A 22,707-nucleotide genomic window follows, 5' to 3' on the forward strand; every position below is an offset into this window, starting at 1 on the left:
ACAAAACAGTACTTAAATTCATTTATTCCCTGGTGACAAAAATATATACTTAATTGTACTTAAAACATATTGAGAAATGTATTAAGTCATAGAGAGATTTATGTGCTTACTTTAAAAGATATTAAAAGTACATGAATATTATGCTTTCATGTAAATGAAATATACTTCTAAAATACTTCTAAATTTCCAAATTTTGTACATTTGTATCAAAGTGTCTCTTAAAATCAGCTGTTACAATTGTTCACTTAAAGTACAAAGTATCATGTATCAACGTTTTAGAAAGTAAAATAAATTACCACATTTATAAAATGTGGATTTCATTTTCCAGCAGGATTTGGCACACTGTCAACTGTCGAAAGTACAAATTGGTCTTAATGATAATATTCAAATATTCAAATTAAATAAACGCTTAAAATAGATCACTCTGTGTTTAATACATCTATATAAAATATGAGTTTCACATTTTAAACTGAATTACTGAAATAAATGTACTTTTCAGCGAAATGAAAAGGTACATTACTCTGAAAGTATCCTCAAGTGGAAGACTATCAAAACTGTTATGATTAAACTGGCCCTCATCAGGACCGCCTCAGGAAAGGAAGAGCAAGAGTTTCCTCTGTTGCACAGGATAAGTAAATTTAATTGTAATACAGTAGTGAACACGCTAGAAGCAGGAGTGTGAAAGAATTGTTTAAATAGACGTTTAGATGTTTGATTTTCAAGAAGAGCTGCTACATTCCACACCTCTGTGAAATTCTGGAATTTTATAAGAAAATGCAAAAAAAATGCACTGTGGCGACACCACCACTACGGCATAATCTGCACACTGCTTTATCTAACTGTAACACTGGTAATAAATGTAGGTAACTCATTGTAATCACAGCAGCCTTGTAACAGATCAAGAGCGGAAAATGCTCTTTACCCTCCAAGCTTCTTGTCTAGTGCACATAAAAATTGTTCACTTAAATTAAATCAATCAACCAAATTTTATTTTCATTTGGGAAAAAACATTGAGGGTGACCCTCATTTACAATGTTGCCAAGCATTTATAACATCAAAGGGATTAAACACATTTAATAATAATTTAGAAATAATAAGAAATAAAATAGTAAAAAATAATACAACAATAAATTTTAAATCAACATTTAATAAAAATATATATGTAAAACAGAAAATTCTAAAATAACATAAAAAACTAATTTGACACATAAAAAGTAAAAAATGTATAAAATATAAAAAAAGTAAATAGATAATAGTAAACGTAAAGTAAAATATTAAAAATGATAAGTGATTAAATGAACAATAGAACTAATAACAAGAATGAAAAATGAACATTAAAATTAAATAAAGAAATAAAGAAATGATTTGCTCAAATTAAAGAAATCGTGAGCATGAATGCTAAAAGCGCATTTTTAATTTAATATACTTGTATTAAATGTATATTAAATATATAATGTATTTCCATAAAATGCATATTTAATTTATAAGTTGTGTTGATAGAAAATATATAGTGGCATTAAATACTGCTTAAAGTGCACATTTGTGTAGTTTTTTTTTTCCAGTAGCATTAATGTGTACACAATATGTGCATCAATAAGTGTATTAAAAAGTGTACTTTTTTAATACTTAAATCTACTAAATCTACTAAAGTTCGCAGAAGTTGTATGAATTAAAGCATTTAAAAGCACAATGTAATACTTTCACGTTGTGTTTAAATGTAGCTTAATTACAACTGAAATATACTTAAGTTGCTGTAAGTTGTTCCAAAATAGTACATTTAGTATGTATTCAAGTACATATTTAAAAATTAAAAAGTATACGCTTCTTTAACAAGGGTTATTTAAGGTCTAAAAGCATCTTTTTTGTTATTTCAGTCATTTCTCATTTTCTGTAAATAAATGCTCTAAATGAGAATATTTTTATTTGTAATTTGGGAGAAATGTTGTCTGTAGTTTATAGAATAAAACAACAATGTTCATTTTACTCAAACATAAACCTATAAATAGCAAAATCAGAGAAACTGATTCAGGAACTGAAGTGCTCTCTTCATTTTTTACAGAACTGTATATAACATACAAGTTTGATTAATATTAGTAAATAATAAATCAGTCCTTAAATAAAGGGTAAAGAGTAAAGGAAGCATTAATGGAAGAAGTGGGCACCACTTGCTTTCATGTCAATCACCTTTCCCTTAACCCCGCCTTCATTTTCCCGTAAACCCCGTGCCATCCTCAGTGCGGTAATTAAAAACGGTGATTAGCATGCTAGTCACGTATTAGCATACTAATGGAGTTATTAGTATTCATACGCTCTATTTAATGTCATGGCAGGGTGGCCTGGATCTCCCGCTCTCTCTCTCTGTGTGTTTCTGTTTTATATAGAGGGGTGATTTGTGCTTTTCTCTGGGGCTAAAGGGTGTGAAGGTGGAGCTGAGATGCCCCAGGCTGGTGGTGCTGATGGGGGGATGATGGAGATGCTGATGGGGGGATGATGGAGATGCTGATGGGGGGATGATGGAGATGCTGATGGGGGGATGATGGAGATGCTGATGGGGGGATGATGGAGATGCTGATGGGGGGATGATGGAGATGCTGATGGGGGGAGGGTGGAGATGCTGATGGGGGGATGATGGAGATGCTGATGGGGGGATGATGGAGATGCTGATGGGGGGAGGGTGGAGATGCTGATGGGGGGATGATGGAGATGCTGATGGGGGATGATGGAGATGCTGATGGGGGGATGATGGAGATGCTGATGGGGGGATGATGGAGATGCTGATGGGGGGATGATGGAGATGCTGATGGGGGGAGGGTGGAGATGCTGATGGGGGGATGATGGAGATGCTGATGGGGGGATGATGGAGATGCTGATGGGGGGAGGGTGGAGATGCTGATGGGGGGATGATGGAGATGCTGATGGGGGGATGATGGAGATGCTGATGGAGGGTGATGGAGATGCTGATGGGGGGAGGGTGGAGATGCTGATGGGGGGATGATGGAGATGCTGATGGGGGGATGATGGAGATGCTGATGGGGGGAGGGTGGAGATGCTGATGGGGGGATGATGGAGATGCTGATGGGGGGATGATGGAGATGCTGATGGGGGGAGGGTGGAGATGCTGATGGGGGATGATGGAGATGCTGATGGGGGGATGATGGAGATGCTGATGGGGGGAGGGTGGAGATGCTGATGGGGGGATGATGGAGATGCTGATGGGGGGATGATGGAGATGCTGATGGAGGGTGATGGAGGATAAAGCCTGAGTGGGTGAAGCTCTTCTGGGTTGGGAGTTCATGTGGGAACTCATGAGCTCATGTTCACGCCATAAAAATGTTTCTCAAAATACAATTGTGAGAAATTTAAATTTCCCACCATCTACAGCCCATAATATCAGCGATTAATTGAGAAAATGTGGAGAAATCTCTGTTTGTAAGGGACGAGGCTGATGGTCAGTACAGGAATTATTAAAAGTGAACATTTTATATAAACCTCGGTTTTTTGCAAGCTTTTGTATTTCCATTTGGGTCTTGACTGCCCCTATAAACACTATAAACACCAAAAAATCAATTACGATCAGTTAAAACAAAAAAAACCCGCCATTTCAGTACTCGGCAGGATTAGCCAGCAGACTTCGTCTGAGGGAGGAATCTGTAGCTACTGTCAGTGGAAAGTCAACAGATAAGGGAGATATAGAAGTTAGTACTTTTAAATAATGACTTTTGTGGAGCTCATCTTCATGCCTGGTCTTTTTCTAGAAGAGCATAGGAAAGGAAAAAACCCTGGAATTTTGCTTACTGATTGACAGTCTGACAAAATGTTCCAGTACTGAATCAGTACACCCTGTTAAGTATTAATGCAGCGCCACCTGAGGACCTGAAGAACACCAACATCCAGCCCTGACCACGGCGTTACCATCAGCAAACACTAGTAAAACAAAAATAAAACCACTGTGCACCATGCAGCTTGATTTAGGGCGTGTCAGCGTGTCTTTGCTATCAGCTTGAAATGCAAAACAAAAGGCATGTACTAATTCTTAATTAATCTTAATTAATCATGGGTGTGGTTTTTGGTAATTTTGGGCATGACGTGAAATAATTAAACCAATCAGAGTGTCTCTCTTGCTCACCATTCCATTTAGGAGCCAGGTGCACTCTGACTTTGGCAGATTGCTTTTATTCTAAATTCTTTTATTTCTATTCAAAAAATCTCTCTTACTATATCATTTTTGAGTAGAGAGTTTCCTCTGTTGTACAGAATAAGTTATATCAGAGTTACCAGCCTCAGAAACCACAAGTTACCAGCTTCCTGTTCAGAGTCGTAAATCAATAAAGAGGGAATTAACGTCGCAGTTTTAAGAGTTTTAAGGAAAACACACACCGGGCCTTTTTATTTTAGCCTCCAGCTAACTAACCACGGCTAATTTGAGGGTAATTGCGTCCGACCTGTTGTCGGTTCCCCGGCTGAGCGAGAAGCAGCTGATATTTTAACAGCAGAACCGAGCCGACTGCAGAAATAATGAGCTCCACACCGGCAGGAGACGGAGGACGAGCCGCCGCTGAAGCTCGTGGGCTCTAAATCAAACATGTTATTGGGACAGGAAGTTCAGGATGCAGGAATGTGGAAGTCCCGCTGTGACTGAGGTTACCGCACATCGCTTCGGGTTCGGGCTCTGCTGTGGGTCCGTGCTGTGACCGGCACTGGCCCGGTTCTTGTTTTTCTGACCTGGGAAATATTTTACAATGCAGCGCTGATGGACGTTACTGCTGAGGACACACAGCAGACCGCAGGATGTCAGAACATCGGGACACCACGGGACTATTATACCAGGTTCTCTGATTCTCGTTTTCCAGTGTTTTCCCTCGTTCTCGCTTGTTTTTGTTTTTATTCGTCCTCAGTTACGCTTCATTTCTCGAGGCTTAAACTCTGTGAATGTCAAAGAGATGTTTTACAATTCCTGAATTCTCAAATTCTCAAATTCCTGAACACGGTGTCAGGAGTTCCTTATGCATCCTCCGTCTCCAGTTAACAAAGAAAAAAGATTTAAGAGCACTAGAGATGACTTCGCCAAAAGTGTTGCCAAGAATGCAGAGCAGAGATGGTTCTGAGACCTTAAAGCAAGTATCGCTTTGACCCATCGTTCCAACGGCTAAGATCTATGATTTCTATGAGATCATGTAGAGCCAACAATGAACATTGTTACACATATACTGAACATATTGATGCTCAGACTGAGGAGCAGCTAGGGGTAATGCAAAATATTAAAGCAAGTATCGCTTTAATCCATCGTCTCAACAGATGGGGTGGTTTACACGGACAGAATTAAGCCATTTCACCTAAACCCTTTCAGACCCGGCATCAACTACAATTAACAGCATGTAGTTTCTTTTATCAAATGTTTTGTGGCACAGAACACTAATCGAGACCAGTTGTCTATCAGAATAGATCACAAACCAGCCAATGAAACAGTAACTTAGCTAGGGGCGCCGAGTGGTCCAGTGATCTAAAGCACTGTCACTATGAGCAGGAGGTCGCAGGTTCGAACCCCCGCTTATGCACCTTTACCATCAAGCTGCCGGCGCTCAGAGGGAGCACAATTGGCCCTGCTTCCTCCGGGTGGGTAGATGGCGCTCTCTCCCCACATCACTCCTAGGGTGATGTCTGCAGCACAGGGCTGCGTCTGTGAGCTGATGTATCAGAACCGAGTCGCTGCGCTTTCCTCCGAGTGTTATCGCTGTGATGCTACTCGGTAATGCTGCATCAGCAGCAGCTCGAAAAGAAGCGGTGGCTGACTTCACATGTATCAGAGGAAGCATGTGTTAGTCTTCACCCTCCTGGTGTGTTGGAGCATCACTAGTGATAGAGGGAGTCCTAATGGGTGGGTTGGGTAATTGGCCGTGTAAATTGGGGAGAAAATTGGAAAAAATAGAAATAAAATTATAGAAAAAAAAAGTTACTTAGCTATGAATAAGAAAACTTTGTATCATGTTTAGGAATAAATAATTAAGTTATTTGGATTTATTTTAACATAGATTTTATATTAGATCTAAATACTATTCTAATTCTAATGGAGCTAAGGGCTGGATCTCAATGTTCTACCTCATCCCTTGTGGACTTATTGCCAGTTATTAAAACCCTTATGCCCTTTAGGGGCGACTTTACAGAAATCAGAAAGTTTTGTCCAATTGTACCAACAGTTTACATGGTCCTAAAACCAGAATGCTTTCAGAACAGCAGGGTGTAGACTTGATTTAGTTAAAACACTGTTAGGCGACGAAATTGATGAAACTGAACATTGTGGGATGACAACGGAAGTACCACTTTGACGAATGATTTTAATAGTTGAGTTGACATTGTCCTAAAACCAAAACTCTTTCAGAGGAGATTCGATTTCGTTCCTCCAGAGACCAGAAGAACATCACCGGCTCCAGCAATAAACATTACCACATCCATATTGATGCCTGAATGGATGTTTGAGTCGTTCAGCCCAGTCCCAGAGGCAGCGCCTCCACCCTCGCTCTGTTTCCTCCAGCACAGTAACATCCGTAAAAGTTGGATTTAAAGCAGGTTTTTGACCTGTTTCCTGTAATAAAGTGCAGCGAAGTCTTGTTACTTTCATCCGTCCGACATTCAATACGTTTCAGAGCGTCCGGATAGTGCGCTAGCGACATTAGCGATTCAGGACGGAGCCAAACCCAAGCACCTACAGCCCTGCTGACTCTGATAACAAATCAGGGAAATGTAATCCCTGCAGAACTGCAGCGTGACCTGCTCTGAAGAACCAATGCATCTTCATCCTTTCTTCTTTCTATTCTCTTTCTTTTCTTTCTTTCTTTTTGAGAGAGTTTCAGAAGACATGTCTCCACGCCTCCTGAGGAATTCACTCCTGCATCATTATATTCAATAAAAAACACGAGTGTGGATGTGTGGAGAATATCCATTTTTTGTGTAAAATTATTTTTTAAATGCATTTTTAAGCTTTGATTAGACAACAGGTAAAGTGGTCATTTTGCTGTGTGGCTGCTTTGGTCTTGACAAATGGTTGCCAGGAGGTTGCTATGGTGTTATGTAAGGCAGTTGCTATGGTGTTGCCAAGTGGATGCTAAGGTCTTTTTAAGTGATTGCTATGGGGTTGCTAAGTGGTTGTTAGGTGGTTGCTATGGTATGTAAAACATTTGTCTATGGTGATGCCAAGCGGATGTTAAGGTCTTTTAAGTGATTACTATGGTACCCAAGGTGATTGCTATGGGGTTGATAAGAGGTTGTTAGGTGGTTGCTATGTTATGTAAGGCAGTTGCTATGGCATTGCCAGGTGGATACTAAGGTCTTTTTAGGTGATTGTTATGGTATATAAAGATTATTGCTGTGGGGTTGCTAAGTGGTTGTTAGGTGGTTCCTAAGGTGTTTCCGCGTGGTTGCTAAGGTGTTGTCAAGGTGATTTATATGGGATCCAAGGTGATTGCTATGGGGGTTGATAAGTGGTTGTTAGGTGGTTGCTATGTTGTTGCTAGGTGGATGCTAAGGTCTTTATTGGTGATCGCTATGGTATATAAAGATGATTGTCATAGGGTTGGTAAGGTGTTGTCAAGCTGTTGCTAAGGTTTTTAAGATGTTGCTTGGTGGGTGCAGGTCACTACGGTGTTCCTAGGTGGTTGGTGTGCCAATGTGCTGGTTGCTTAGGTGTTGCTAGTTGGTTGCAAAGTTGTCCAAGGGGTTGCAATGGTGTTGCCAAGGGGTTTCTAGGTTGCTGCTATGGTAGTTGATGATTTTATAGTATATATAATATTATAATATAAAGAAAGATATGATGTTGGTAGTTCAACTAAAAAAGGAGATAATGACCTAAAGAAATAGATTATTATATCTCATTCTAGAGCTGATATTTTCTCAATTTATCTGTACTTCAGTACAATTTGCCCCTCACTTAATTTATACAATATTTCTCAAATAGTTTATGATACATAATATATTATAATTTATTATAATTCCTAACATTTTTAGTTAAAACACACATTTTACTCTGTCTCAACACATGGATGGCATGCTTAGTATACTAAAAAGAATGTATTACATGCCATCCATATGTTGAGACAGAGTAATATGTGTGTTTTAACTAAAAACATTTGAATTTCAGTAATATTTTATAAATAAAGTAATTGTAATTAGGTAATATTGAATGCAGAAATTAGGTAATGTTTACTATAAAAGAAAGGATTGATTCAGTAAAAATAAATGAAGTAAAGTTTACTAAAAGAAAGGATTTAAGGACTTAAATTCATCTGTAATTAAATGTACTTAAAAAAAGCAAATGCAGAAAGTTGTAAATTTTACTCATGTTTTTTTCAGTGTACAGTAAGTGTGTCTCCAGATGGTGGTGTTTTGACTCTGGAAAGCAGTTCAGAGCTCAGGCTTTTCTGCACTGATGTGGGAACAGCTCTAGCACTAGGGCCATGTGGGATCTGCACACTTTAAAGAGAAAGCAGAGCGAGGGCGCGAGAGCAGGCGAGGGGGGCTTTTCTCTTTTTTTTTCACAGCCCATTGTAAGCAATCAGAGAGGCAAACAGAGAGCAGGAGCGCGAGAGCTGTAGGCAGTCCTCTCCTGAGAGAGTCTGAGAGCAATGCTCAGTCCAGCGACAACAACTCCACATCCAGAGCTGCAGGAAACGGGGGGATTTTCACACCAACGTCTGCTCTGGGGCCTCCGAAGTAGCCTGGCGTCCTCGCGGGTATGCCTGCACAAACTACGACTCGGTGGACAGAGTTTTAGCAGTTTTACCACCACTTTTAGGCTCTAAACATTCTTTAAAAGGGCTTTTAAAAGGTCTTTTTTGAAGGCCTTACCTACTGTGGTCTACCTAATGTGGCATGTTCTGTATCTTCCACAACCTGGAACTTTATTCCTATAGTCCTAAAGTCCTAAAAAAGTCTATAAAAAGTTCTTAAAAAAGGAATTTGCATTTGCAAGAAACCTTGAACCTGCAACTCAAAGCAAAAGGATTTGGATTCTGCAAAGCTGAAGATGCTGCAGGTCCTTTTCGTGACGTGGTGGGTGTGGATGTTACTGGGTGCCGTGGAGGTACAATCCCAAGCCCAACCTGAAGCTCAGGGCCAGGATTCTTCATCCTCATCTTCCTCTTCTTCATCCTCTTCAGCTTCCTCGTACCCCTGGAGGCAGATGATCCAATGGGAGAACAATGGTCGAGTCTTTAGTCTGCTCAACAGTGGCGCCGAGTACGTTCCAGCTCGGGCACAAGAACAGGACAGGAACCATCGCTTGATTCTGGCCGATACCTCTCAGAACCGAAGAACCAGGCCAGGTGGGAACGTGCGACGCCAGGCACCTTCTAGAGGTGGTTCGGAAACAGTGAGGGGACAGGCGAGGCATCCCTTCGGATTCGGGCAGGTGCCGGACAACTGGCGCCAAGGGACTGTAGGAACAGGCGAATCGGCGAGTAGTAGTCGGTTTCAGTCGTCTGGCGGAAGTGGAACTCGTTATAGAACTTCTTCATCTTCTTCTACTGGTTCTTCTTCATCATCGTCTTTTAATGTGCCAACGTACCAACAGTACCCGTTCCAACCGCAACCTGCGTACCCTTTTCCGTATGAACCGTACGAACCACCGTTTCGAGGTACGGGAACAGGAACGGGTACAGGATACTCTACCGGCGCTGGTGGAGGGTTCACCGGAGGGGGCTATGCTGGTGGTGGTGGGTATTCTGTTGGAAGCTATGGAAGTGTTGGTGGAGGTGTTGGTGTTGGTGGTGCGTTCCCTGGAGGTGGTGGTGGTGGAGGAGGAATTCTGGCACCAGTGGCTCCAAGGTCAGACTTTACAGACGATGCTTATCGCTACTATCCACCATATGGTCAGCCATATGCACCTGTTCCTGCTCAACCAGCACAACCAGCTCAACCAGCACAACCCCCGTTCTCCGACGGTCTGGACCGCCGCTACACCCACAGCCTGTACAACGACGAGACCGCAGGTAATGGAGCTAATCGAGCTGCCGCAACCGGCGCCGGAACAGGAGGTCAACCTGCCCTGCAAAGCCCTCAATACGAGCAGTTTCCACCATTCGGAAGACCTCAGCCTCTTCCTCCGTTCGTCCAGCAGTCTCCACGAAATCCTCTGACCTCCAACGCCGCCGAGAACCCCAGCGTCAGTGCGGGAAGTGTCTACAGACCTCAACAAAGAGGTAAAGTACCTTTAATACTCATTTTTAAAAGTCGGAAATTATCGTTGTTTTTGTGACTCGTTTTATAGAATCTGCTTTACACACCGCAAAAACAAAAATAATTTTTTTAAGTGGTTAGATACAGTATTAAGATAATATTCCCTTTAAAAACAGTCTAATTTCTAACTTCTCCAGGATGTTATTTATGTATTTATTTATTTATTTATTTATTACTTAGGGTCTATAAGAAATCTGGTCACTGGGGTCTCATAAAAATGATCTAATTTCAAGCCGTTGAATCTTATTCTCTTCTCTGATAAGAATTTTAGTCTTACTAAGCATTGCATGATGATCCTAATCAGTATTACTTAGAAATTTCAGCTTATTTAAGCAATTTAAACTCAAAGTAAGCACAAAAATGTCACCAACCAAGGTATTCTGATTTAAGAAATCAGTGAGTTCTCCTTGATTTAAGTCTTTGATTGTTCTTATTTTAAGAAATCTTAGCTTAGTTATCTTAGATATCTTATATACGATTTAACAGTCTATTATCTAACTTCCACAGGATGTAAATCACCATTTTTTATTGTTATCTATTTACTTACTTATTTACTTATATAGGGTCTACATAAAATCTGTCTCTTACTAAACATTGTGTGATTATCTTAATCTTTCTTACTCAGACATTTCTAATTATTTAAGCAATTTAAGCTCAATACAAGCACAAAGCCAAGGTATTCTGATTCTTGTGTCTAAATGTAAGCCAAAATTAAGAAATCATTTAGTTTTGCTTGTTTTAAGTCTTTGTGATATTGAGCTTATTTTAAAGAAATCTTACTAAGAAAAATGATCTCAATGTAATAAATAATCAAGAGGGAGATGGATGATCACAAGCCATCAAACCACCAAACTGAACTGCTTGAATTTTTGCACCAGGAGTAAAGCAGCATAAAGTTATCCAAAAGCAGTGTGTAAGACTGGTGGAGGAGAACATGATGCCAAGATGCATGAAGAAAACTGTGATTAAAAACCAACCAGGATTATTCCACCAAATATTGATTATTTCTGAACTCTTAAAACTTTATGAATATGAACTTGTTGTTTTCTTTGCATTATTTGAGGTCTGAAAGCTCTGCATCTTTTTTTGTTATTTCAGTCATTTCTCATTTTCTGTAAATAAATGCTCTAAATGAGAATATTTTTATTTGGAATTTGGGAGAAATGTTGTCTGTAGTTTATAGAATAAAACAACAATGTTCATTTTACTCAAACATAAACCTATAAATAGCAAAATCAGATGAACTGATTCAGAAACCTATCGAGCTCTCTTAATTTTTAAAGAGCTGTACATCTCAATGTACATATATTTTGTCTAGTTTTTGCCAATTAATTTTTTGCTGTGTTACGCTGGTGATTCTGTATCTACTGTAACTGTAGATTAATTACAGAGCAGTATGGGTACAACAGATTACAGTGCTGGTGATTCTGTATCTTCTGTAACTGTAGATTAATTACAGAGCAGTATGGGCACAACAGATTACAGTGCTGGTGATTCTGTATCTACTGTAACTGTAGATTAATTACAGAGCAGTATGGGCACAACAGATTACAGTGCTGGTGATTCTGTATCTACTGTAACTGTAGATTAATTACAGAGCAGTACGGGCACAACAGATTACAGTGCTGGTGATTCTGTATCTACTGTAACTGTAGATTAATTACAGAGCAGTATGGGCACAACAGATTACAGTGCTGGTGATTCTGTATCTACTGTAACTGTAGATTAATTACAGAGCAGTATGGGTACAACAGATTACAGTGCTGGTGATTCTGTATCTACTGTAACTGTAGATTAATTACAGAGCAGTATGGGTACAACAGATTACAGTGCTGGTGATTCTGTATCTACTGTAACTGTAGATTAATTACAGAGCAGTATGGGTACAACAGATTACAGTGCTGGTGATTCTGTATCTACTGTAACTGTAGATTAATTACAGAGCAGTACGGGTACAACAGATTACGGTGCTGGTGATTCTGTATCTACTGTAACTGTAGATTAATTACAGAGCAGTATGGGCACAACAGATTACAGTGCTGGTGATTCTGTATCTACTGTAACTGTAGATTAATTACAGAGCAGTAAAGGTACAACAGATTACAGTGCTGGTGATTCTGTATCTACTGTAACTGTAGATTAATTACAGAGCAGTACGGGCACAACAGATTACAGTGCTGGTGATTCTGTATCTACTGTAACTGTAGATTAATTACAGAGCAGTACGGGTACAACAGATTACAGTGCTGGTGATTCTGTATCTACTGTAACTGTAGATTAATTACAGAGCAGTACGGGTACAACAGATTACGGTGCTGGTGATTCTGTATCTACTGTAACTGTAGATTAATTACAGAGCAGTACGGGTACAACAGATTACAGTGCTGGTGATTCTGTATCTACTGTAACTGTAGATTAATTACAGAGCAGTACAGGTACAACAGATTACGGTGCTGGTGATTCTGTATCTACTGTAACTGTAGATTAATTACAGAGCAGTACGGGTACAACAGATTACAGTGCTGGTGATTCTGTATCTACTGTAACTGTAGATTAATTACAGAGCAGTACGGGTACAACAGATTACAGTGCTGGTGATTCTGTATCTACTGTAACTGTAGATTAATTACAGAGCAGTATGGGTACAACAGATTACGGTGCTGGTGACTCTGTATCTACTGTAACTGTAGATTAATTACAGAGCAGTATGGGTACAACAGATTACGGTGCTGGTGATTCTGTATCTACTGTAACTGTAGATTAATTACAGAGCAGTACGGGTACAACAGATTACAGTGCTGGTGATTCTGTATCTACTGTAACTGTAGATTAATTACAGAGCAGTACGGGTACAACAGATTACGGTGCTGGTGATTCTGTATCTACTGTAACTGTAGATTAATTACAGAGCAGTACAGGTACAACAGATTACGGTGCTGGTGATTCTGTATCTACTGTAACTGTAGATTAATTACAGAGCAGTACGGGTACAACAGATTACAGTGCTGGTGATTCTGTATCTACTGTAACTGTAGATTAGTTACAGATTAAAGTGCTGGTGATTCTGTATCTACTGTAACTGTAGATTAATTACAGAGCAGTACGGGTACAACAGATTACAGTGCTGGTGATTCTGTATCTACTGTAACTGTAGATTAATTACAGAGCAGTACGGGTACAACAGATTACGGTGCTGGTGATTCTGTATCTACTGTAACTGTAGATTAATTACAGAGCAGTACGGGTACAACAGATTACAGTGCTGGTGATTCTGTATCTACTGTAACTGTAGATTAATTACAGAGCAGTATGAGTACAACAGATTACAGTGCTGGTGATTCTGTATCTACTGTAACTGTAGATTAATTACAGAGCAGTACGGGTACAACATATTACGGTGCTGGTGATTCTGTATCTACTGTAACTGTAGATTAATTACAGAGCAGTACGGGTTCAACAGATTACGGTGCTGGTGATTCTGTATCTACTGTAACTGTAGATTAATTACAGAGCAGTACGGGTACAACAGATTACGGTGCTGGTGATTCTGTATCTACTGTAACTGTAGATTAATTACAGAGCAGTACGGGTACAACAGATTACAGTGCTGGTGATTCTGTATCTACTGTAACTGTAGATTAATTACAGAGCAGTATGAGTACAACAGATTACAGTGCTGGTGATTCTGTATCTACTGTAACTGTAGATTAATTACAGAGCAGTACGGGTACAACAGATTACAGTGGTGGTGATTCTGTATCTACTGTAACTGTAGATTAATTACAGAGCAGTACGGGTACAACAGATTACGGTGCTGGTGATTCTGTATCTACTGTAACTGTAGATTAATTACAAAGCAGTACGGGTACAACAGATTACAGTGCTGGTGATTCTGTATCTACTGTAACTGTAGATTAATTACAGAGCAGTACGGGTACAACAGATTACAGTGCTGGTGATTCTGTATCTACTGTAACTGTAGATTAATTACAGAGCAGTACGGGTACAACAGATTACAGTGCTGGTGATTTTGTATCTACTGTAACTGTAGATTAATTACAGAGCAGTACGGGTACAACAGATTACAGTGCTGGTGATTCTGTATCTACTGTAACTGTAGATTAATTACAGAGCAGTACGGGTACAACAGATTACGGTGCTGGTGATTCTGTATCTACTGTAACTGTAGATTAATTACAGAGCAGTACGGGTACAACAGATTACAGTGGTGGTGATTCTGTATCTACTGTAACTGTAGATTAATTACAGAGCAGTTCGGGCACAACAGAGAAAATGGAATATAAATATTAACAATGAATTCATTTTTAAAAAGACATTAAAGAACAATGTTAACAGAACATTATAAGATATCATAATTAAAAGAATATACAGGTAATGAAAACCAAGAACCTAAAATAATACAAGAAAAACTGAAGTAGGTGTTCTCTGTCTGGATCTACTGAGATATGGTCTTGTTTGATTGGTCTTCAGTGTTAAAAACACATTTTAAGCCTTTGTACAGTACAAAATACAATGTAACACCAACATTCACCCTGATTTTAGTCTTTTTCTGGTGTAAAAACAGCACTTTTAGTGAGTGTTCACTATGAGAGCTGTGGTGGGACACTGTGTTAGCTCACTGTATATCAGACCTGAATTCTAATAGAGCTGCACAGCTGGTAGTAATGTGAAATGGATGCACGTGTGGACGAGCTTCAAACTCTCTCTCTCTCTCTCTTTTCTCTTTGAGCTAAAGGAAGTGAGGAAAAAAGCGAGAGATCTAAAAAATGTTGTTCTCCTGCCATCTCTATGTGTTTCCTGGCAAGCGTGACCCTTCTGGGTCGGACGAACTCGAAGCCCGAGGGACTGAAAAAACGCTCGGCCTGAATCTACACTTATTTACTCCTGCAGCTGAAAACTAACGTTATGTTCATGTTCACAGTAAAAAACTAAGCTTTAAATTGTTCTCCTTAATGTGATTTTAGCATTAGCTGAAGAAAAAAATATTCAAATCACTCTGTAAACTATAGCAAACTAATCGCCTCAAATAACTTTATTAAGTTTCCTGTTAAAGAGTCAGCAGAATTTACCTAACTAAATAACTAAAACCATGAAGTGAATTTTTAAGTTGGTTAGATTTACAGTTGCAAGAAAAAGTATGTGAACTCTTTGAGATTATACTTGTATTTCTGTATAAATTGGTGATTAAATGTGTTCTGATCTTCATCTACGTCACAACAATAGACAAACACAGTCTGCTTAAACTAAAACCACACAAACAATGATATATTTGCATTGTTTTATTGAACACAACATGTTAATATTTACAGTGAGGAGGAAAAGTATTTGAACCCCAAGACTAATGATAGTCTTTTCTAAGAGCTAATGCACTAATTGGAGGCAGGATGTGATGAGATGTGATTGGATGTGTTGGATAAAGCTGCCCTGCCCTATAAAAACATAAAAACACACCAGTTTAGAGTTCACTGTTCTTAAGAAGCTTTGCTTGATGTGAATCATGCCTCACACAAAAGATCAAGCTCTCAGAAGACCTACGCTCAAGAATTGTTGACCTACATGAAGCTGGAAAGAGTTACAAAAGTATCTCTAAAAGCCTTGATGTTCATGTGTCCACGGTAAGACAGACGCTCTACAAATGGAGAAAGTTCAGCACTGTTGCTGCTACTCTCTCTAGGCGTGGTAAAATCCTGTAAAGATGACTGTAAGAGCACAGCACATGCAGAATGATCAATGAGTTCGCCTTTAATAAAACAGCTATTTGTCCACTGCTGCTCACAGTACACTTTGGGTGCACCACGGTTTCCACGAAGATCCATGTTAAAAAAACACAACAGTGAATGGAAATGGAGGAGCTACTGAACGCTACTGATGTCATGTAACCGAGAAAAAATAAAGCCTAAAAACTCACTGGTCCTCCTGTTTTTACAATTGCAGTCCAGATGCAGGAGTTTTATCACTGAGATGCTGGGGTGATCAACATTCAAGTTTCATTTGATTAAATTTTGTTTTATTTTTAGGTCCTTTCAGACCCGCAGTGTTGAGCCCTGTTCTTACAGTGCAACAATCATCATTTGTAATTGATGCAGCTGCTAGAGACGTCTTTAATAAGTGAATATGATGTGAAAAGTACATTTAAAGTTCTTTAAAACCTTAAAACTCAAAACCTAGTGCAGTAAATCGCCTTGAAATATTAGATTTACTCAACATTTTAATTGGTAAAATGTGGATTACCACCTTTCCTCGTCCAAAAGCGTCCAAATTCTAGTTTTGAGATTGATGACATAATGCATTCTCCAATCCCCTGTAGCTTTACTGCATTTTAATTTACCAACACAAGAGTTTCAGGAGTTTCAGGATCAGGAGCTGATCTGATCGGGATTGGACGGGGTTATTGGAACCAGGTGTTGGGGGGTGTTGGGGGGTTGTGAGGGTATAAGTGCAGCGTATAGATGGATAGGCATTCTTTATAAAATGCGCTCATTGTTTGAGGGGCTGGTCGCGGTTACGGCAATGACTTCATCACGTCTGGTGGGGGAGTGAATGATCCCAGTATGTGCAATACTGAGGGGTGGGGTGAAGTACTTAGGAATTGAGGCAGTTTGGGGGTGGGGTTGGTTGCAAGGAGTGTGTGTGTTTGTAAGTGTGTGTGTGTGTGTGTTACTCTAACATATGTATGGCAATGGAAAGTCCCTTTGAGCAGCACATATGGAGTCTGTTGACTAGAGAACATGAAGAAAATTCCAAACGTGTGAAGTGTTTCTTTATACTGTAAATACTATAAATAAAGTGGTGTATAAAAGTGTTTGATCTTAATTTATAATGCAACATACTGTAGACCTTCATCAGAAGTTTCATATGAGACTTTCTGATGGGCGTGGTGTTCTGGAAATGAGGTGTGTTCAGGTACATTTCTGGAGTTTTATCTTGTTTATCTTGGTAACAGAAAACACAGGAGCTCCACTGACTGAATACAACCTAGACAGACGCCAACAGTCAGATCTTGGTAACACAGGCGCTGCACCGAGCGTACACCCCCACTTATTACACACACATGAACACACAGCAGCACAAACCCAACTTTTACATCAACAATAAACAGAATAGTAAATAAAATAACATTGCTGTTCCCGTAAATGAGCTGCTGGAGCTCCTTCACAGCGTCAACCAGCAGCTCAGTTTCCTCTGCTGAGAAGAGTTTGTTGAACACGTCCAGGTAGCTGCACCGTTACAATAGCAATCCACCAAAGACAGAGCTCACCTGATCTACTCTTAAAGAGAATGATGAGCAAGAGACTCTCTGATTGGTTTATTAATTTCATGTTACGCCCCAAATAAACCACACCCATCATTAATTAAGAGAATTATTACATTAGTGCCTTTGCTTTGTGTTTTGAGCTGGTGTACTTTTCCTGTCGTTATGATAGCAAAGACACGCTGACATGCTCTAAATCAAGCTGCATGATGCAAAAAGTTAAAGACTCGCTTATAGAGCGATGAATGGAACAATGGATAAGATAGACACAGCTCTTATGTTTGAGTAAAATGAACATTGTTGTTTTATTCTATAAACTACAGACAACATTTCTCCCAAATTACAAATAAAAATATTCTCATTTAGAGCATTTATTTACAGAAAATGAGAAATGTCTGAAATAACAAAAAAGATGCAGAGCTTTCAGACCTCAAATAATGCAAAGAAAACAAGTTCATATTCATAAAGTTTTAAGAGTTCAGAAATAATCAATATTTGGTGGAATAATCCTGGTTGGTTTTTAATCACAGTTTTAATTTCATGCATCTTGGCATCATGTTCTCCTCCACCAGTCTTACACACTGCTTTTGGATAACTTTATGCTGCTTTACTCCTGGTGTAAAAATTCAAGCAGTTCAGTTTGGTGGTTTGATGGTTTGTGATCATCCATCTTCCTCTTGATTATATTCCAGAGGTTTTTAATTCTCATCCATTGTTTTATCTTCTGGTTTATCTCAGTAGGAATTCCATATTATCACAGTAAGTAAGGGAAACCTGCAGGTTAAGCTCTGAACTATAGCAACACCGTGATAAATTCCACACCGTCCGGCCGCCTCTTTTAAATCTGTTTGCCTGAGTAACGACTTCCAGTGTTGTTCTGCCCAGTAAAAGCAGCTGTAAAACTCCAGTACTCACTAAATTAAACCTGCAAATCTGCAAATCTGGACTTTTCCCAGTGTGTGAATCATTCCTACACTTCCTCTAACTGTTAACAGAAAACTCTGGAGCTTAAATACTGTTCCTGTTTCTGAATTTACAGTAAAACTTTATTTCCAGAGATCTTTTAACCATTTAACACACTATCAGTTACAAATAAAAGCTGTATACTGAATTAGCAGCAATTAAACAACTAAACAAATCACCTGCAGTTAGTTTATTGATCAATTAATTGTGGGTAAGTTGCCGTATAGTTGATAATTTACAGGTTGTCAACTTAATGGGCCCTATCTTACACCCTATGCAACGTGTGTCATGATGCTCAGTGCTATCTTATGCCCCACCAAAAGTTTATATAATCAATAATTTTAATCTATAATATAATGTCTATATAAGTCTATAATTTTAAGGGTAAGTTATTTTAAAAAGTGAGAGATTTTTGCTTGGCAACTCCATACATTTTTTTATGGAATTAAGCTCTGGAAACTGTCTAGAACACTCTTAATGTGCTTCTTTTTTAATGTGCTCCTCCTTTGTTTTCTTGGCTGTATGTTTTGGGTCATTGTCGTGCTGGAAGACCCAGCAACAATCCATTTTAATGCTCCCAAACATCATATTTCCACCTCCTCCATGCTTGACAAACATGGTGAGTTGAGTTAATGCCAATGAGCTTAATTTTTGTCTCATTTGACCACAGACCCTTCTCCTAATCACTCTCAGAATCATCCAGGGGTTCATTAGCAAACTTGCGGGCACTGCAGAATCTATTTAATCCATTACGGCATAAAGTGTTAACAATGGTTTTGTTGGTGACTGTGGTCCCAGCTACCTTGAGATCATTAACCAGTTCCCCTTTGCGTAGTTTTAGGCTGATCTCTCACCTTCCTCATGATCAAGATTACTCCACAAGGTGAGATTTTGCCTAAAGCCACAGATCAATGTGGATTGACAGTCATTTTGTATTTATAGTTGTATTTTGAAGCCCATTCCAGCCTTGTAAAGGTCTATGATCTTGTCCCTGACATCCTTAGTTCTTAGAAAGCTGTTTGGTCTTGCCCATGTTGTAGAGGTTAGAATCTGACGGATGAATTAAGTCTTTTATACAGGTGTTAATTTAAGACAGATGTCTTTAATGCAGGTAATGAGTTGATTAGGAATGTCTAACTGGTCTGTATAAGCCAGAACTCTTAATTGTTGGTAGTGGATCAAATACATATTTCTCTTAGCAAAAATGCAAATAAATGTATATCATTTCTACAATGTGATTTTTGTGTGCATTTTATTATTGATAATTTCTCACTTTTAAAATTAAGCTACCATTAAAATTATAGACTGGTCATGTCTTTGTCAGTGGGCAAACTTACAAAATCAGCAAGGGATCAAATTATTATTTTCTTCACTGTAGATCATTTTCATACTACTTTTATTAGTGTTTGCGAATTCATGAGTATTATGATAATGATAATGATATTCACTAATTGGTTGACCAATTGCGTCAATGCCCACCGGTTCCTATGCCTTCAAATAAAGACTCTTAGAAACTGGATAAAAATCTGCTACAGGAAGACGTCTGGCTGACCCACATGGAAACAGCAGCTTTAGCCTTTAGCTCAGATTAACATGATTAAGGACTGAGTCTCAGTTTCAGCAGAGAAGAGAATTAGAGTTAATCTGACAGGAGAAAAACTGCAGTAATAAAGTCATTAATAATAAGATAAAGATAAAATAATAAGTCAGAAGTTAATATCGGTGTTTTAAAAGGGCGAACCTGAAAGAAACTTCCGTTAGAGGGTCTCTGATTTTCACACGGACTCTACAGTATTTACTAAACCTGACCCAGAACACTTCCTGAAGCTTCAGAGAGGGGTAATAAATGGTATGTGTACTCAGAGCTGAGCAACAGCCAAACCTCCGCCTTTAACTACTCAGTGTGTAGAGAACACTATGCAAACTGTAAAAAAACACTGATTATCAATAGTTTATAGGGGTTTTCAATACATTATTGATTGCTTTTTATTGGTAAAAGTTCACCAAGTCATCATTAGTGAAAAACTAGACAAAATATATGTGAATTGAGACATAAATGCTTAAAATAAGCAAATAAAAAATCTGCCAGTGGGGTGAGCAAACTTTTCTTATTAAGATTGCCTAAAATAAGCTATAATCTCAAATAAATAAATAAGATTTATATCAAGCAAAAATCTTTTATTTTGTGTCTTTTTGTCGTTATTTTGAGTCAAATTCTTTTTAAATATTCCTTAAATCAAGATGAGAATTGTAAGTAAGACTGATTAATATAATTATTTCTTATATAAGTAAAACACATACATCTTACACTTACACTTACACCTACCAAACTACAGAACTTCCCACCTACCAAACTACTTCCCAACTGAATTATCTACCAAACTACTGAACGAAGTACCTTCAGAACTACAAAACTACATACTAAACTACCAGAAAACCTACCAAACTACCCAACAAACTATCTATCTACCAAAATACTGAACTACCCACCTGCTGAATTACATACCAATGAACTATCCACCTACTTATCAAACTACATACTGAACTAAAACTAATGAACTATCTACCTACAAACTGCACAACTATCCACCTACCGAATTACTTCCGTATTGAATTACCTACCAAAGTTCTGATTTAAATTTAGAATTACAAAACTAAATACTGTACTAAAAAACTACCAAACTACCATAACAAACTATCCACCTACCAAACTAAATAACAAACTACCTATCAAACTGCAGAACTATCCACCTACCAAACTACTTCACTACTGAACTACCTACCAAACTACTAAACTACGTTCCTTTAGAACTACCAAACTACCTAACAAAAACTATTTCAGTAAATCCAGTTCTAAAATATGCTGATTATTTGATTAAATCTTAATTTTTATGGCTTGTTTTGGCTGCTGCTCTTGCACAGATCTCCACATCTGTGTCCCCCTCACTTGCAGTGTATGCAGCAAGCTGATTCGCTCTTTTTGTTGAGGGGCAGTCCTTTACAATGGTTAACATCACAAGAACTCCCATTCATGTTTCAGTCAGTACACTCTAAAAAACAGAGGTATGATAGGTATACTCTTCATAATTGTACCCTCAAAGGTATAATATTGGTCTTTACAGGGTCAGATTTGTTCTCTCTAAAGTACAAAGTCATTCATAACGGCAATAAGTACAAAAGTGTACCATTTATTTGGCCAAAAGGTACATTCAGTATTCTGTATCACTGCACTAATAAACAACATATATTTAAATTGCACATTTTTTTATTTGAAAGCCAAACAATTTTGGATCATCAAGTTTTTGAGCCATATTCAGTTGATGATGGTGTTTATGATCTTTATAATCTTTACTGCCACAATAACCATGGGTACAAAAAAGGACTTTCACTGAAAGGTACTTTTTTGTACCTCAATATAAGGTACAGCCCCAGCGACAAGCTTTGTACTCTTTTAAGTACAAATCTGTACTTACTTTTCTTAGTGTGTGGCTGCTGTTCTCATTTATACCATTTCTGAGTTATTATTAGAAATCGATGCTTTTGTCAAAAAGATCTGCTTACTTCTGCTTACTGATCTGGGCTGTATTGAGGTAGATGCAAAGAATCACATTTATTACTATGTTTATTAAAGTGTTATAATGCTATAAAGCTAAAAGCGTTAAATTCCCTGATCAAAATCTGGCAACAAAACAGTGCACTTCCTCACTTGCACTAGTGATGCTTTGAGATAAAAAGTAAAAAACTTCATGAAGAAACAGTTTTCTAAAGTTCTACAGAACTCCACGCATACCTGAAGAGGTTGAGATTATTCCACAGATGATTTAACAGCATTACAGTGACTCAGTGTTTTTATCACAGGAAAATCGAATACATTTCTTTCTTTACGACTTTATACTCTTCCTTTGAAGTGTAACAGATATTAGCAGTGACGGCTAGCCCTGCTCTTTTCCTCCGTTATATTTATTTATCTGTTTTTTCACCGGTGTTGGTTTGAAGCCCAGTTTGGAACTAGCAGGGACGTGAGATCATTGTTGTTCTGCTCGACTCCCCTCGGCGTTCCTCGCTATCTCTCACTGCCTCTCTATCTCTACCACTGCCTTTATTCTCGACCTTGGAAGAAACACAGGCAGTTAAATATTGATATTAAAGCGCATTTCTGAACGCGGCGCTGTTGTCTCTCGGTGGTACTTGCAATTCAAATCCTGCTATCTGACTCCTCCAAGATTTATGTTCCGACAAGAAGA

General features: G+C 38.6%; 1 protein-coding gene across 1 annotated transcript in view; it reads left to right on the forward strand.

The window, feature by feature from the left end:
* Nucleotides 1-8,500: 8,500 nt before the first annotated feature.
* The window catches only part of loxl1 (lysyl oxidase-like 1), a 31,779-nt gene continuing 17,572 nt past the window's right edge, over nt 8,501-22,707 (forward strand). Inside the window, exon 1 of the mRNA XM_022685693.2 lies at nt 8,501-10,190. Within this exon, the coding sequence (XP_022541414.2) occupies nt 9,017-10,190 (1,174 nt within the window). The 5' untranslated portion in view covers nt 8,501-9,016. The remainder of the gene's footprint in view (nt 10,191-22,707) is intronic.

The sequence above is a fragment of the Astyanax mexicanus genome, chromosome 9 (assembly GCF_023375975.1).
Source record: "Astyanax mexicanus isolate ESR-SI-001 chromosome 9, AstMex3_surface, whole genome shotgun sequence".
NCBI lineage: Eukaryota > Metazoa > Chordata > Actinopteri > Characiformes > Acestrorhamphidae > Astyanax > Astyanax mexicanus.